Source organism: Antedon mediterranea, chromosome 5 (assembly GCF_964355755.1).
Source record: "Antedon mediterranea chromosome 5, ecAntMedi1.1, whole genome shotgun sequence".
Classification (NCBI taxonomy): Eukaryota; Metazoa; Echinodermata; class Crinoidea; order Comatulida; family Antedonidae; genus Antedon; species Antedon mediterranea.
In genome coordinates, this window is record NC_092674.1 from 10,979,402 (window position 1) to 10,998,165 (window position 18,764).

An 18,764-nucleotide genomic window follows, 5' to 3' on the forward strand; every position below is an offset into this window, starting at 1 on the left:
TTAATATCTTAATTTAAAGGCTGTGGCACTAGCACTTTAAGGGACATCCCTATTTAAGGGACACCCCTATTTAAGAGACACCCCTATTTAAGGGACACCCCTATTTAAGGGACACCCCTATTTAAGGGACACCCACTAGTTAAGAGACACCCCTATTTAAGGGACACCTCTATTTAAGGGACACCCCTATTTAAGGGACACCCCTATTTAAGAGACACCCCTATTTAAAGGACACCTCTATTATGCATGCATTTCTTTAATCATGGACCATTTGTAAGAACATTATTTTTAATGAAAATATCATCCATGTAAAATACGTTTGCAAATAAATAAGGGACACCCATATTTAAGGGACACCCATATTTAAGGGACACCACTATTTAAGGGACATCCCTATTTAAGGGACACCCCTATTTAAGGGACACCCCTATTTAAGGGACATCCCTTGTATTTAAGGAACATCCCTCTTTAAGGGACACCCCTATTTAAGGGACAGCCCTATTTAAGGGACATTCCCATTATTTACTATTTAACACATTTGGTCAGTACAGTATATCATGAGTCAGTGATAACAATTAATCAATACATTAACACATTAATTTTATACTGTAATGTGTACATTTGAAAATTGTTATTGATTTAATTTCTAAACTCAATTTACAATATGTCATCAACAAACATAATAAAATGCAAATAGTTGAATGTGTATATTATGTAGCAGTATCATTTACTAATGATTGATACCCTACAGTAGCATCAATCATAAACTAATTAATACTAGGTAATAATTAATAATTAACCAAACATACTACATACCGTACTTATTAATGATTTTGATTGCTTATTATTAAACCGCAAAATTATAGACTATTATCGACTATTGTCTTAATTTGGTCTTCCGCTAAAATATATTTTCTACATTCTTTTAACAAATTCAAGGGTATTTTTGGTTAAATTTTACCGTTTATTTTGTCTTTTATAAAGTGAAATTATTATTTTTGTGCAAAATAGAGTATTCAAAGTCTGATTTTATTAATACCGTATTCATTTTTCAAGTTTGATTGGCTCCTGAAAAAAAAATTTAAGTGGGAAATAATGGGGAATTTTTGACATTGTGCAAGAATAAATGACCTTGAATAAAGAGACCAGAAACGAAAAGTTTAAGTTACTGTAAATTACCAATATATTGATAATTATAGCAATGACTGATCATAAATGTTTCGTACGCACCTAGCTTTCACATACTAAATCACAAAAATGTAGAATGAACTCTGAAGACGAAGCTTCCAGTTTAAGAGACGAATGAAGTTATCGCAATGTTGACGTCATTTAAACGTCACTCTTAAAACATTAAATTGGAAAGATTATATCAAGTACTTCTCTGAAACCATGGTAAAAGTACTTTGTTAGTCGTTTCAGTTGAAACATTATCAACAGTAGTATTAGTGCAATTTAAATCGTGATAAGACATTAGAAATATTGAGTATCATAATAATTATAATGCTCTTCTGACGCAAATATTTTTAACATACATACGTAAAAATACCAGTCAAAAATTTGAAATATTTATTGAACAATTAAATATACACTAAAGTACTTTATTACTTTTTTTAATTTTTAAAACGGTTTTCGCTCTATTTGTTAAATGCATTGTATTTCTTTGACCTTTAGCACCCAAAAATCTGGCTCCATGTATATGGTAATAACCTTTTATTTATTTGTTTATTGATCAATCAGTCATCTTAATGGTAAACCCACTCAATGATAAAAGCGCTACAGGGTTAAATTCAGTCAAAATTAAACAAATCTCATGAGGTTTAAAATGTCCCAAATTTCTATTAAAGATATATTGTCCCCTGAAAAAATAATTGTTTTAAATGCGAGGTATAAAATGTCCCAAATTTTTTTTAAAGATGTATTGTCTTCTGAAAAAAATAACTTTTTAAAATGTTTTTGTTGAATATTCCATTTTAATGATTGTCTCATAATAATAGTTAATAGTAATATCCACTTTGACCAAAAATTGGATTAAAAAAAATTATTTACCTGAAAAAACTGTAATATCAAGCAAAAAATAGTAAAATTTACTGGAAGTCAATGGGTTTTTGCTTGAATTTAACTGTTTATTTTGTCATAGTGAAAACATATTTTTTCGGTTTTTTTTTCATACTGTATGGAAGTGATTAATTTTGTTTAAACTACAAAATGGCCTATTCAAAGTCTGATTTATTATATTCATTTCATATTTCATGTTTTTGGGGTTTAATACATCTTTAATTAAACTAGCAGTTGGTTTGGCAAACTAGTTCACAGATTTTTCATAAAAGTTAATATAACATGTAAATAAAATTAATTATAAAATACAATTGTTTTCTTACTGTAAAAAAAAATTAAATTGATAGTTTCATGTCCAGAATTTGATATTTGTTAGGCCTTTACTAGCTAATTGATAACAACATGAGAATGATTTTAGAAGTCTAGTTGCTGGAATAACTGTGATCATGTTATTTTTATGACAAATGAATGATTTTTACATGTTTTTTATTGAAATTTTTTGAGGAAATCGCAAATAGTAAAATAAAATCCATGCGGCTTCTAAATATGAGCGAGGATTCTACTATACATTTACAGTAAGGGTAATTTAAAGCTTTGGGTGTGGTGTAATGGCAGTTATTTTTAGCATCTATGTGTCATACCTTTTAACAATGAGCGATGGGGGTACAAATAAGGGCTGAAATACAAACTACAGATGCAAACGCTTGTCTTCAGGAAATTGGCCATAATCATCATACAGGGCAAAAAAGGACACACAGGGTCGCGTGACATGCATAAAGGCCAACTGGCCTTTGCAAGACATTCATGAAGCAAGTGCAAGACCCTTTTTTTCACTCCAAACAAATATTGCATTATTATTCAATATTAATACGCTGCATATTTTATCTATTTTTCAAGTTTATATTTTATAATGTACATATATTTGTTAGCTCAATCCATATTTAAATACAGTAAATTGTCTTTCTAATCCTTCTATACACAAAATGTGGAAAATATCAAAGCTGGTTCTAAATATAGCCTAAGTAATCGTTTAGCAATTCAATTTCAAAAGAGGAAATGAAGATGCGAGGCGAAAAGCAGATAATGACCTTTGTGGTCGAAAGACATAGAGCAAGAGCCTTCTTCTCGTTGTTAAATTAAGGCACTCTTTCAATAGACGACGAATCTTTTAGTTTTCGGACCTGTATAATTGTAAAAACCTAAAAAATCAGTCAAGAACTGTTGACAATCAGTCTGCTCCAAGATCAATGCTTCCTGTTAACAGGTTCAAAGGTCACATAGAACCATGAATTATAATGCGCTTATTTAAAATATGCAACAGAATTGTCAAATAGCATTAGACAATTCCATATTCAGATTAATTATAGTTATTTAGAACAATTAAAGAAAGGGAAGTTGTTCTCTCTAAACGCTAGTCATACGTTAACAATTCAGCATAGACCACCATTTTAATTTAGACCTTATGAAAACATTTCTCACCTAATTAAAATAAATCACTAAATAAAAAAAAAAACACCTCAATTTAATTGAAATGAATGAAGACATCCGTGTCATCAATTAAGCCTATTTTATATGTTTCTTCATCTAAACATATTGCAGAGAAAAAGCTACCTCTTCAATTATAAACAAATACAGGGTATACTGTAAATAAAGGTACTAAATTTAAGGGTGTAGGATGGACGATCATTTATGCTGTCTTTGATAAAAAATATTTTCTTATTATCTAATCAAAAGACGTCATGATCAAGAAGAAATAAACAGCATTTTGTATGCATTTTTTGCTATACCGTTTGAATGTAATAAGGTTTTCGCGCCGCGTCTATATTCAAGAGGAAGAAAAGTGTATCACGGAGAAGCTATACAGTAGTTTAAACTCAAAGCGCATCTGGGAGAAAAGAGATGTATGCAGATAGTTTAGTAGTCAAGAACTGTTCAATTAACAATGTATTCGTTTTGGTTGGTCCTATACAATGCACAATACACAATATTACTTGCCAGTAAACTTCTAAAAGATGTGTACTTTGGCTGCCGTTGGTTTGTGTATAAAAGGACTACAATAATCTAAATTTTTGTGAATGAGGATAATTATAATAACATTAAAATAAAAGGCATTACATAAATATTATACAGTAATTTTATAGGTAAATGTACTACTACAATTTTATATTGAAAGTAAAACTAAATCGTAGACCTGTATTAAAATACATGATTCCAAGTATTTCATAAGGAATGCAATGTTTTAATAATTTTGTTAAATATTAACTGTATTTTAAGTTGACAGACAAGTGGAGTACTTGAATGCTATACCACTTGTATACTTTAAAATATTGTCTGCTTCTCACGTAACATAGTACTGTTAAGTGCATCTAAGTATCTTAATATTTTGATGGTATTGTGTCTTTAAAAGGCTTTTTAATTAAAAATAGAGTGTACATTTACTTGGTTCATTTCAGACATAAATCTGTCAATATCAAAAATCAATATTATAAACACCTACTGTAAATACATTCCTGTTATTTGATTACACAATTGTGGGTCAAATGGAGTGCAATAGTATGTACTATGTAACGATCATGCAATAGTACTTTTGTTTCCATTTTTTTCTTGTACGAAAAAAAATCTTATCGTGTATGAAAAAAAAATTGCATGAAATCCAATAGCAGCACCGTTTGTTGTTCTTCAAACATACAGTAAGCAGAGACGCTCACAATGCAATCGCTCCTTCACAACAACGGCAATGACAAGAATCTACTGCGATGCAACCTTGAATGAGTATCCCAAAAAAAAACCACCTTGTTGGTTTATCTAGGTAAGCAGAACAATAGTTCTGAGTTACTTTAGGCATTTTATCGAATGCAAAATGATCTGTCTACTGTATAATCTGACTAGTATTATACAGGGTAAGACATTTTTGGAATATAACTCTGGTCAAATCTCACTCATAAGTTCATAAGAGTTGAGCTAATTTATGTCTAAAGAGGTGCGAAAGTAAAAGGGATGTTGGGGGTAACAAATGTGTGCTAAACATTCTGAAATATAAAGTATTAAAAATAATAAATCATGCTCGTATAACACTGATGAATTTCTGTAAATTTATATTTCAAAACATGGGATACCTTTATTTAAAAATCCCGAATCCACCTTGAGATTGCTTATTTTTAAAATGATTAACTAGTAACATAATAGTAAACTATTCGAGGAGGCACAGGAGGATGTTTAGTACTGTATCTTGCGATAGAAAAGTCCCATTCATCCATTGGTTTTACTGAAACACACACTTTACATTTACATTGCAAACAGTTACTACATGTGAAATCAGCTTGCCTCTGAACCTGCACGTTATTAAACAATAATTAATGATTATGGGTATCAAAAGATTTCATACAAAGCAATGCCTGATATTTGTTAGTTAATCCAATCAATATTCTTTGATGCATTTCCAAGAAACACAATCTATACCTGAAAACATAATTTATGTACTGTAGTTTTGTATTGTTTTTGTTTTAATGTGAATGAATTATGCATGCGAGCTAAAAATAGATACTGTAGTATACGCGGTGGAATGTCAATTTAAACATTGATCAGAACATTAGTTACTCTACGTAAAAAAGGGATCGTCTCAAAATATTATTCTGTAGAATCCGCATGGAAACAAATGTCATTCCAACAAAATACTGTAATGATGAATATGTAAATGAGATGAGTGTTAAAAATTACACCTAGATTCTTAATGAATTGGCTGTCAATGTAGGATGATTTATTGTATGGTTTATGATTTCTTTGTCTCAGATAAAGACTGTTGCTGAACCAAGATAAAATAAAATGTGTAAAAATGTAGTTAAAATATCAAGTACAGATCTGTGCTATGTGGATGTCCATCGATGGCAACCTTTGAAGAGTCTTCATCAAAATGTTATGGCCTTCTGTTATTCCAAAACAGCACTGCAAATAAAACTAAAACCCCTTTGTAGGTACAGTAGGGTTTTAGTTCCCCCCCTTTGACACACCCTTTCTACACTTCTATACTAACTGTACTGTATATCGCAGTGGAACTTAAAAAGATGTAATCCGATTCATAACCGATACTTAACACAACTGTTCAGGGAAGCAAGAAAACGATTGACAAAAACTTTAGACAGTAGCTTTTTTTCTTGACTGAAAAAGGATTTTATCACACCAGGTGTAAAAATAAACATGTCTTACCCAAGATTCCTTTATTGCGTGTGTCACCGTTCCCATCAGTTAATTCATATTGACTCAGATCTTTGAGGTATTCTGCCGTTTTTGCCGATATGTGCACCATTCCCTTCTTTCCAGCACCTTCCATCTGATTGGCTATTGACACGGAATCAGACCACACGTCGAATTTAAAACGTTTCTTGCCAATGATGCCGCAAAGAACCATGCCTGTGTGGATTCCGACTCTCATGTCGACATCCTCATTACGATCTTTACAGAATTCTTTAATCGCATCTATCATAGCTAGGCCCATCTCAACACAGCATTGTGCGTGATCATCGCGTCGTTCGGGGCAACCAGATACACAGTAATAACAATCGCCAAGTGTGGCAATTTTTTCGCACCCATGCACTTCGCATAGTAGATCAAACCGTCCAAATAGATCATTTAACAAATCAACGAGAACGTCAGCAGTTTTCTTCCCAGCCATCCTCGTAAAACCAACAATATCTGCAAACAGAATGCTCACCGGCTCCATCGTCATCATAAAGAACTCGCTAAACGCTGTTTGTTTTTTATTCGGAGTTCCAACCTTCATAATTTCACCTGCCAGATATTTCGGCATTACAGAATGAATCATTTTTTCTGTGTTTAGTTTCTCTACCTCGAACTCATGCCGCCTTTGTGTCGCTTGAGTAATTTTCCAGAATGTGCTATGGCTACGAACTTGTGTCATAAAGAAAATGTGGAAGCCGATCAAATGAATACATAGGTGTAGAAAGATCTTGGTAAACAGTTCTTTTACAAATTGAGTCTGTGAGTAATCGCTACATTGGTAAGAGTAATAGAAGAAGACAAACTCGTAAACAAACGAAAAAACAAACGCAATTGGCGCGCACAAGTACAACGGCATGGGCAACACGGTGTACATCATCAGAATAATTTCTAAGCACATCGCGAACGTTGATATACTTCTTTTAATGAAGGCATAATCATTCATGTCGCAATACGAGTCTATTCCGATAAATGTAACAATAGTTAGAAGACATAACACCAGCGACATGATGACAGAAGACAATTGAACACAAGATTTGTAATGTTCTGTAAGTGAATACAACCAAAATGCTATTGCTATGAAACAAACAACAACACCTATAGCAATCATAACTTGCCAGTTACTAGGTTGCATTGCTGCTGTATAAACCACCCAACTAATAGTCATTAAAATCGTATAAAGTAGGGCATATCGGAAACGCTTTTTTAACTCCGGAATCAACGACCGTTGATATTGGTCCTCAATTTCTTTAGAGTCAAAAGACGGATTTAGCCACCTTTGAGATGCCCGTTCAAATAGTCGGGGGCAGCGAAATATCGACGATGATCTTCCTTGAGATGACAAACCTTCACTAGTCGAGGCTTGTGATACTCTTTTCTTTTCTGAGATCACTTCAACATCGATCGCGTCGTCAGCAGTACCCTGCGATTGATACGAAACTTTCATATCCATCTCGGTAGCCATGTTAATTTATCTCTGGTAAACCTTACTATACAACAGAAACTAGGACCATAGCCCAAACTCAGTCCTGTAAAACACTAATTGACTAATCACAAAGCAGAACGTGACAGGTCGAATACTGATCATTCATTTTCTCAGTCCAAGTTTAAAGTTCTGAAAAAAACAAAAAATGATAAAAACATTAATTTGCATTAAATGCAGCGCCTACAGGTGACGACCAGGAGACGACTCCTACTCTTTTTTAATATAGTGTACATTAGTTTATGGGACAAGCTGTACAATGCAATGTAAACAACCATTTGTAAATTAATTCAAATAATTGATTCAATACTGTACACCATATTAATATTCATAAAATTAAACCATTTGTTTTGGTAGTCGCTTTAAATCTACAGTAATAAGATGAAGATATTGAAAAGTCAAAGATTTACAGAATACCCAAGAACCACACCCTCAAATCAATGGGATTATCTCCACAAGCTAACATCATCAACATTCAAAAATTCAGTTGAGATAAATTTCTGTTTCTATTGCTAATGCTCCTGTAATGTAATGTTTAAATTATATTATATATTATCATAACCCTGCATGGTCAGTATGTTACATTTTTTAAACCTAATCCTTTGAGACGTCTAAGCTGCCGAGAGAGTATCCCAATGTATATTCTCTGAAATTTACATTAACCTTTATTTTACGATTATTTTTAATTACAGTACAAATGGCATAATTAAGAGGTTTACTGTATAATACTAATTACTTGCACTTGCGCTTCACCTTAAACCAAATGGAGGTCAAAGTGTCTTTTGAAAATCAATTGAAAATATTAGATCATAACAAATCAATTGTGTACAATACATGATATCACAAAGCCAACTTTATCTAATTAAAAACTGCAGCATGCATAGTATACTTTAATTACCTACTAAAGTATTCAGATCAATATATAGAACAGGGCAGGTCTATTTTTAGAACGAGACACGGAAGTATCTAATTAATTATATCTAATTTCAAAATAAAACGGTAATGAAGTAAAATTCCCTGTCACAAATTTTTGGTAAGTTACCACTGATTTTAACTACTACCCTGGCCATTCTCGTCAGAATCATTGTGACTAGACAATATTGCATAGTGGAATAAATTAATATGAGTAGCCTACCAATAGTCAAATTTACTGTACTCCATATTGACTGAGCACTTTGTTTCAGATTAACAAAAATAGGATTTTCTTCCAATCTGTACATTAAAAATTGTAAACACTTTTTACAAATGGATTTGAAAAGATTTTTCAATTTAAAATTTTTTTTTTTTTTATTATTATTATCATCTATATTATACTGTAATAGCACTACTGTAACATTTTCTCCTCCTAAACCGTAAGTTCAATACTACAGCTGTTCGGCACTTTCTAATTCCCCATTATCCTATATTACTGTAGCCTATGTTGGATGTTCCTAAAAATTGACAATGGAGACTTCTGATTTTACAATGCTGGCGCACTATACTGTTATTACACTAAATCGAATCTAAAAGTCATTCCATGCATTTTACACGAGAGCATGGTGCAGAATGCTTGTTAGACTCACTACCTGTATAGTCTAGTACCAAATCATGTCGTAAGTCGCTTTAACTTTGTGATACACAAAACTGATATTGCTCTAATATTTCTTTGCAACGATGTTGTTAGAGAATACAGTATTTGCATTCTGCAAATTGTGTTTTTTTTTCCGTATTGAATATACAATTTAATTGAAAATAATCAATCATCTTTAATCTTTAAAAAAGCAGGATATTACAAAGTTAATGAAACTTTAAATGTACTATGATAATACTAAAGAAAAGGTTGAATAAATTAACTTAGAAAATTAATGAATAAATGAATGGATGGATTATTATTATCATGTAAGATAAATACAGTAAGAATCTCTATTAAGGAGACGCGTCATTCAAGACTCAATATAGTGTCTTAATTATAGGTGTCGCCTGAATAGGGGTTGGCTATGGTTTAAACACATTTTTTTCACAAGAAAGGTCTGTTTCTGCTGCATCCTCAAAATATGGTATAAAAATACGGTATAAAATACGGTATATTTTATACCATATCTTGAGTGGTCATGGTGAGTGGTCATCCTGCCTTTCGATCCCACAAAATGGGGCAAGTTACAGTCTCTTTTTGTTTTTTTTATTGACTTGGTTCAACGACAAGTCCGCACCCCATACTCTCTTTAATATTTGCTTTGCTAAATTATCTTTCTACTGTACAGTAGTAAATCTGGCTGTCCTGTTTGTTCCCTTTTAATTTTCCCAAAATCTTTGTCTCCCCAACAGATTATTTGCAAATGTTGTGATGTTGTTTCTTACTTTCGTTGATAGATAGACTATCCATGTGTAAAAAGCTTACAGAAAATCAAAACATATACTGTAAATATAGTATTTTTTATTGGCAGCAGAAAAGGGTGCACAAGAAAATATGGTATAAATTTATAAATAACGTATTTTATCCACAAATTTTGTGGACAAAATATACCATTTTTGCTGCCAAATATATACTGTATATACTGTATACAATATTTATTTGGCAGCAGAAACAGACCCAAAGTGTCCCCTGAATGGGGGTTTCCCAAAGGAGTATGATAGTAGCAGCAATTAATCACATTATTATACATTGTTGACTTAATGGATATACTGTAAAAACATCAAATTACCTTTGCTACAAAACACTACAGTATGCCATGTACAGCCAACACAAGAACAGTAAGTAGCCAATAAGAAGCACAATATCGCTATCATTTAATGAAAAGCTCTTCTTAAATATATTTTAAGATCCGAAAACAAACTATCACCATGGAGCTACAAAATTATAACTCCATGCTGTTACTATATTAGCTATTACATTCATGGTAAAGGAGTGATGATTTCTATGGTAACAATGTCCAGTATTAATCAAATAATTCATTCAATTTCTATTAAGCTCATTGACCATAGGTAAATAATAACAGGCTTAAAGGAAATTGAGTAAAGAGGCTTAAGGACCAACCACTGCCAACATGTTGCAAAGAACGGAGAGGAGAGCAAACATAAGACTGGCCGTGCAAAGACTGACCGTGCATAGAGCAAACATAAGACTGGCCGTGCAAAGACTGACAGTGAATAGAGCAAACATAAGACTGGCCGTGCAAAGACTGACCGTGCATAGAGCAAACATAAGACTGGCCGTGCAAAGACTGACAGTGAATAATAAATGCTCTACTACTAATGCTCTAGTCATGCGATAAATAGCAAAGTACTTTTTAAAATCTTAACTATACAGTTACTAATTTAGTAGAAATATAAACTACTTTAAAGGCATTAAGACCTAAATAAAGGTTGGTTTGTCATCAAAAATTTGGGTGGAAACAAATATTTTTATGTACAAAAATATTTTATTTTAAAAACAGCACAGGTATCCATTTAGGTAGTAAACAGCACAGGTATCCATTTAGGTAGTATTAAGTTTGGAAAAACTGTTACTATATTACTATTATACAAGTAAGTCTAAATTTATTTTTCCAAACTGAAAAATACAGCCCAACAGCATTATTGGTAATTATTTTAAACAAATTTTCTTTTAAACAAGAACTAATGTTAATATTATGGTGTGTTATTTCTTTTTTAACTGAATTTCCGTAGGATAGTAGTACTACAATTCTGTAGAGCAACATGACAGTGTTGACACACCTTTAGGTGAAAAGTTCAAATATAACAATACTACAGACTACAGTATGCAGTTAAAGTTGCCAATTGACATTTCAACAATAAACAAATAAAAATAGACAAAATTATTAATTTATTGTTATTTAAATAACTGTATTGTTGTTGCTCACTGGAAAATGTTATAATTCAATGCGATCTAGAAATAAAATGACACAAACCAAAAATGGTGTTGGTAGTCTACGAATGACTGCCGCTGGGAACAATCCGCTACCGCACCATTTAGTGGGAATACGGCAACATTACATACCACCGTCATCAATTCCTGCGGAAAGGTAATATACTGTACGTATCCAGGTACTGTATAAAGCTAGCCACAATATTGTTTGCATTTAAACACAAAAATACACCAACATCTGATATTAAGGTAAAGGTACAGTATTTCTATTGCTATAGTCTGATGTCACAATCTGAAACACATCAGAGTTAAAAATACATCACAAAATGTACACTGAAATTTATCAAAGTTATCGGATGTACAGTACAATACAAGTAATATTGTCTTGGAGATAACGACAAGAAGGTACTGTAACTAGTACAGGTATAAGCGAGTTAACTGAAATCACAAGATCACTTGTTGTAACTCAAATGATTTGGATCAGCTTTACTTTGTTCTATGCAGGCTTGAGCATGTTCAGATAATGCAAGTTACAGTACACAAACTAAAAATGTACACATTGCCCTATACATCACATCAACAACATACCTAATTTGTTGAATTTAATGTCATGAAAACGGTCGAAACTTACTAAATGCAGATTGGAAAGTTCAAATTTAAGTCATGGATCGAAAGGTTTCTGTATAAATTAACACAATGAAAACTACATTTAAAACAATTTTTTTAACACATTACTGTACATAATTTTTTTTTTCAAAACAAATCAGTTTTGACATATAAAAATTAATTTAGTAAATCGTGTCTAATCTAATGCGATTTATTTTACTATATTTAATACTCCTTCTAGACAAAAAAAGCCAACAGTATCATTGTAAATCAATAACACATAAATCAATTTGTGATATTTGCTAATAAAATGAATGTAGTGTATAAAAAAATGCTATTGTTGGCTTTTGCTTGAAAACGTTGTTTCACAATCACGTATGATCAGATGAACGGTATTCACAAATTATCAAGTTTTACAGTATCATGAAGAAATAAGAAATAAGTCATAACTTATTTCTCCATGGTTATATCAAGTTTGGAATACATTGTAAATTATTTTAAAAAGGTTTGGTTGAAAAATGTGAGGAGAGGAAAGTGTAACTGTCATCAGTACAATATTAATTTTTCATCATCAATAAACCATTTTCTTACAATCAATCCTGGAGGCTACGGACTGTATGCTTTCTAAAAACTTTTTTACCATAAGGAGATCAGAAAATTGTACTAAAAACTGAATATTTATAAGGCCTAAAAATGTTGCCCAATCTTGACCGACTACAAAATTAACCATTTAACGCCGGCATTTAAACTGCAGTAATTATTGCCAGCATAAATTTTGGCTAATTTTGATGGCTGAATTTTTTTATTTTTCAGAATTTACAAAATTGTAATTTTATTTAACAATAATTACATGGTGTATTTATTTGAATAAACGCCCCGCTTTGTATAAACGCCTTCCTCCATAGAATAAAACATCCTTAAACCTTGAATAAATGCACATTTTTTCCTTGAACAAAAAACACTAGTAGGTTACCACCTGAGCCATTAATTTGAATAAATACCATAATTTACTGTACTGTACAGTATGTTGTTAAAAAAAGGAAACATACCGTAACTGTAATGATCAACTCTTTTTTTTTAGTTGAAGCCGTGCTTGGGCAAATAATACATGGTACAGGTACTGTATATTCACTTCAGGGTGTGGTTTGACGAAATTGGTATTTATTGAATGTTCTATTTCTTATCTTTGAGGAGAAGTTCTACAGTAACATTGGTTTATCCAGGAAACATATAGGCACGAAACAGTTTAAATTAATAGTTTAATTTAAAACAAAACATTAGACTGAGAAATATTTAAGTGGCAACTGACGAAAGCATTGACGACAATGATGTTGATTCATTATGGTTACAATTACATTGAGCGAAATAGCGAAACTCTTCTACACTAATAACCATTACTAAAATCGTGACCTCCGGCTCATTGACCTGTGACCTTTAAAATGATTACTAAAGATATTATAAAATCATTCACTTTACTGTATAATAATCCAGTATCTATTCGTCTTCCACTGTACGTAGTGGAATATACATAAAATGATCATTTTTTTTCATTAAATTGACAATTAATGTAATGTATGTAGTATCCTTGGACTCATGATTAAATCAAATGTAAATTCCACAGTACAAATTAATAAAATAATAAAATCTGAGCAAATGAAACCAATTGTCGAGCAGTAAAATATCTTATGAATTCTTTTGTTCGCAATATTTCTATATTTAATAAATTTACCAACAATAAATATTTCCCAGGGTCACAGTAATTTTTGTGGCCAGATTTTATTTTGATTAAAGTGTAGTTTTATTTGTGGTATTTTATATTATATTTTTAAATCTACAGTATTGAATTTAAATCAATTATATAATTGTATTGTATTATTTTGTATTACTTGTTCTGTTCTGTAACTATAGTGTTAAGGTAATTGTAACCTTTCACTGAAAGGTTGAGTATAAAATAATTGCAATATTTAGTAAATTGTATTATTAGTGATAATAAAAGCATTATGCAATGTTATACCCAAATGAGATCTGAATGTTGGCATAACACAGGATGTAGTAAACCTTTATTTTTGGTCCCTAAAATATCATATCATATGCGAAATGTCCCATTGATAGGTGGTGGGGATGTTCCACTAAAAAAATATTTTCGTATTTGTCCTCAACTTTGCCAGTTAAGATCAATTTACACCGACGATCGGTATTACAGTAAGTGGAAAAGCATGTAGTTGTCCCACTAGAATATTTATCCTGCAGCGTGACGTACAATCATGATTAAATATTATTGATCAAGGTATATATTTAATAAACAACAAATAATCTCTTCTGATCTTTTTGTGGTAATGATCATCCCTTTTCAGACTACAAGGGATATTGGCAAATAATGTCAAGGCCTCTACAGTGGACGTGTTATTGTCATTCTCGTACAATGACATTTAAAGTACATACACAATAACCTTGTTTTACAATACATTTTAAACCCCAATTGATTTAATTTTTCTTTTTTACAGTTAGTACAGTATAGAAAACTAAACAAGAGATTTGTCAGACACAAGAACACAAAAGTAAATAAAGAGAAAAACATTTTAAATTGGGTTTTTACCAGTTCAGTTTGTTTTTGGAGAATACCGATGATGTCTGTATCCTTGCTTGCAAATTTATGCATGCTCGCATATAATATCACTATCATCAGTATTATTACTATCAAACTAGAACATAAAATACAAGCGGTAAGCGGTTAAGCCTAGACTAGGCTGTTTAAAGTATAACAAAAATAAAGATTACACGGTCAGGGAACATTTTCGCCAGTGTAGCGTAGCAAAAAGCTATACAAAACAACCTTATTGCTACACATTTTGAAAATTGTGTAGCAAAAAATACAATACAAAACTATGTTTCTCGACTTAAAAATCAGTTTGATTAGCAATATTGCTAAACAAAATTTTTAAATGAAAATTTTCCCTGACGGTACTAGCTCAGCTGTAGTAGTAGGCTTGGCCTGAGCTACAGTAACCGAGCTAGGCCTAACAATAACACAAGGGCCAGGCCGAACCAGGCAGAGAAAAACATACAAATTGATTTGGATTATAAAACACAAAATGATTCTTTGTAATACTGTCTCTTACACTAGGCACGTATGCATGCCACCTAGCCTAGGCTACACTTCCCCCAATCTGGTGAATCAAGTTTGCATTGCAAAATAACATACAATAACATAGTCTTACTTCTAAACTTACCTATAGCTTATTAAGCTGAGCCTAGGTCTTCCCTGTAACGATCACTGCTGGAATGGGTTACAAACTGGTTTCAGAGGGCATGAAAACAGTACCATAAGTCCGTGTGTGTACCGTGTATCCAGTTGTATTTGAGCACCGGTGATAAGTATATCGGCTTACTCAATGTCGAGCTGTTTATTTCGTTATCATGGTTTACTCCCTCTGCCGTGCGTTTATAATCGTTGTAATATTTAGGCAATTTTGAAAATCATAACTATATTTCAAATTGTTTGATCATTACTTTAACTTAGTTATTATCAATATTATTATAAAAACTTAATTCTATTTTATAATCAACTTTATTTGTAGATAATCACATCAATGAATATTTCATACAGAGGGGCGAATTCATTAGTCTCAATTGCTGTTAGATTTAATAACTTGAGGGCTCTCTAAATTCTAAAAAATTAATATTAACAAGAAATATTTCTTACAAAAAACGCTGCTCGCTTATTGAAAAATATTTTTTATTTCAAATGTTTTTGAATGTGTCATTTTATTGTCACATAATAGTTATTTTACCTGAAAAAATGTAATTTAAAGCAACAAATACTTAAATTGTCTGTCAGACAATGGTTTTTGTGTTTCTTTTCTCTTTTTATATGTGAATAAATATTATTTTTTTGTTACAGAAGTGAATACTCAATATCTGTCACTTTAGTTAATTTTATTGCTAAGGTCAAGTCTGGGGTCACTTCATCACCCTAGATATTTCAAGTGTGAAGTATCCTATTACAAACACAAACTTTAATGAACTGTTTCGATAATAATTCAATGAATCTGACAGTGAACCAGAAATCCTTTTGGATTTGTAATTTTAGCATGACATGTCCTAATAGACTCTTTTCCCAGACGTTTTTTGGGTCTGATGTAGCAGCTGGAATCAATAAATTATAGTAGAGTTTCCATTTTCGCAAAACTGTCGTCCTCTTTAGAACTATAACTGCTGCTGCTTTCTTTAGCTTCTGATTGAGTACGGTAGTCCTAAGGGGACGTAGCGGGCTAGAGCAGCAGCGTGAGAACAATAAATAAAATTTATATAATACGGTTATTGTGCATTCTACAATAATATACACTGCAGGAAATAAAAGATCACATACCAAAGTAGCCTAACTATGTTTGGTATACTTTATTTTGTTGTAAAATAAAAATTACACATTTACTAATATATGAAATGTGAGACGTTGTTGCACAAACTCGAATCGGTGTCTTGGATTCTTCGTATCCCGAAATGGTCCATTTGATATTCCACTTGATGCTCGTCCTAACAAAATATCACAGTTACAAAGATGCTAATTGTGACGTTTTAGCTACACGAGGGGGGAAATAATGAATTATTGAAATGATGTATTGCACGGCCGGAAAAAACTCACAAATTCATGATTGAATAAATTATGTGTAAATTTGCACAATATTGATTATTTTACAATATAATAAAAAAATAAAATCATAGATGTGTGATGAGTATGTTGGTTACATTACATAGGACCTCATTTCATCACGTCGAAAAGTTATTCTTCTTCATCATAGAACATCGAAGTCGTCACAACCATTCAGTACAGCAGCTTTGTAACGGGCGACAAACATGTAATTTCACTCTTCCCTGATTAATATCAATCAAAATTATCAAAAGCAGTTCTTGGTACGGTATTTTAGCTGTCAAATGGTGAGCGCCTTGTTGATAATCCGTACTAAAATTTGTTGAAATATTCACAGTAGGTTAGGCCTACATTAGTAAATCATCATTAATTTGTCTCCGATCCTCTTCACACCTGCCATGCACCATCGCATCAGATATATGTCACTTGCCCAAAATCTGAGTCAACTAACCGATTCAGTTTCTTGGACCGCACTGCATATTGTGTGCCACCGATTCAAAGGTGCATGGTCAACAAATAAATAAATAAATAAATAAACAAGGAGAGTGAGTGAGAGGCCGAGCGGTTAAGACAGTGGAACCGTAATTACCTAGCCATAACAACGGCAGGGGTTCGAGGCTCACTCACTCCATGGTTCTGGTGGTAGAACGAGTCTTCTCGGATAAGGACTATAAACCGTAGGTCCAGTGTACACATCTAGCTCGTGTGCACTTTAAAGAACCTAGTACACCTTTCGAGACGAGTAGGGGGTTACCCCGGTGTATTAGTACATTACAGCCACTGATCACCAACTGGGCCCTCTGGGAGACCAGTCATTGACTGAAGAGGTTACCCAGTATAAATATATATTTCAATAATCAAGGAGTGGATACAGGATATAACCTACTTTTTATATCAAATTCTAACTCCGTAAAATGATCGGAAATTGACCAGATGTGCCCGTAAACAATTGGAACGATCTAAATTACTCAAAAAGTCACAACTTCCAGGGCAACCAGTGGATCCTTGCCGAAACCATTGTACCTCATTATTACACGCGGGCTTTTATTCAATAAAATCATTCGTCATATAATGTTTGCAATTCGCACCAGAATGTGACATTATCTCAGTTTCCGATTTGATTCTCATCACCATCAGTAGTTTTCAGTAGTCTACATTCGGAACATAGATCGTCCTCTTCCTTGGTCACCGTCCATTACGGTATAACTTGTACAAACCATCACTGACACATCATTATCTCCACCAGTTGTCGGTGTCGTAGTAAACATTGAACATCTTCCTCACAACCGTAACCGCACTCATTGTAACTTTCTAATTGTATTTGATTGATTAATTAATTACCCAATTTTTCTCACCATTAGTTAATTTCCATTCATCCTCTCACCACCAGTTTTCAGTCATCTTCAAGATCGAGTTGTAATCTTCTCAACCATTTACATATTCCGTCATCATTTAATGGCCATCGATCGCCCTGCCTGATGTTCTCACCATTTTAGTTCACCTGGAGGTAATGTAATATAATGTTGGGTTGTTGAGGTACTAATGAAGGACTCTGACTCGCTTGACTGTCGTAATACATATATTGTTTATTCAATAATATTTCAGTACAATATACAACTATAAGTATAGATAAGGAACGCGGAGGATCAATGATGCTGTCGGTGAGGTGTGAAGTGTGTAGGTCTGCTGTGAGGTGTGTGCTCCGTGAGGTGGCTGTAAGGTGTGTGTTCCGTGGCGTGGTTGTAAGATGTGTCTGGGCCCTTCTGAAACTTGGGGGTATATTGGCTCAGTTCATTTGCATAATGTCATTACGTAATCTGTGAGGGTAACGATTGGTCCTAAGTTGGTCCAGGGGTGTTTAAGTGGGAGTGATTGATCTTATCTGGGGAGGTTAC

General features: G+C 32.6%; 1 protein-coding gene across 2 annotated transcripts in view; it reads right to left on the reverse strand.

Moving 5' to 3' along the window:
- Positions 1 to 15,617, reverse strand: part of LOC140050529 (adenylate cyclase type 9-like) — a 63,234-nt gene extending 47,617 nt beyond the window's left edge. The window contains exons 1-2 of one of the 2 annotated variants that reach the window (XM_072095767.1): positions 15,452 to 15,617; positions 6,259 to 7,903 (exon numbers count right to left, since the gene is read on the reverse strand). In XM_072095767.1, coding sequence (XP_071951868.1) covers positions 6,259 to 7,753 — 1,495 coding nt within the window. In that variant the 5' untranslated portion in view covers positions 7,754 to 7,903; positions 15,452 to 15,617. The remainder of the gene's footprint in view (positions 1 to 6,258; positions 7,904 to 15,451) is intronic. The other variant, XM_072095768.1, reaches the window with a different exon arrangement.
- Positions 15,618 to 18,764: the final 3,147 nt, after the last annotated feature.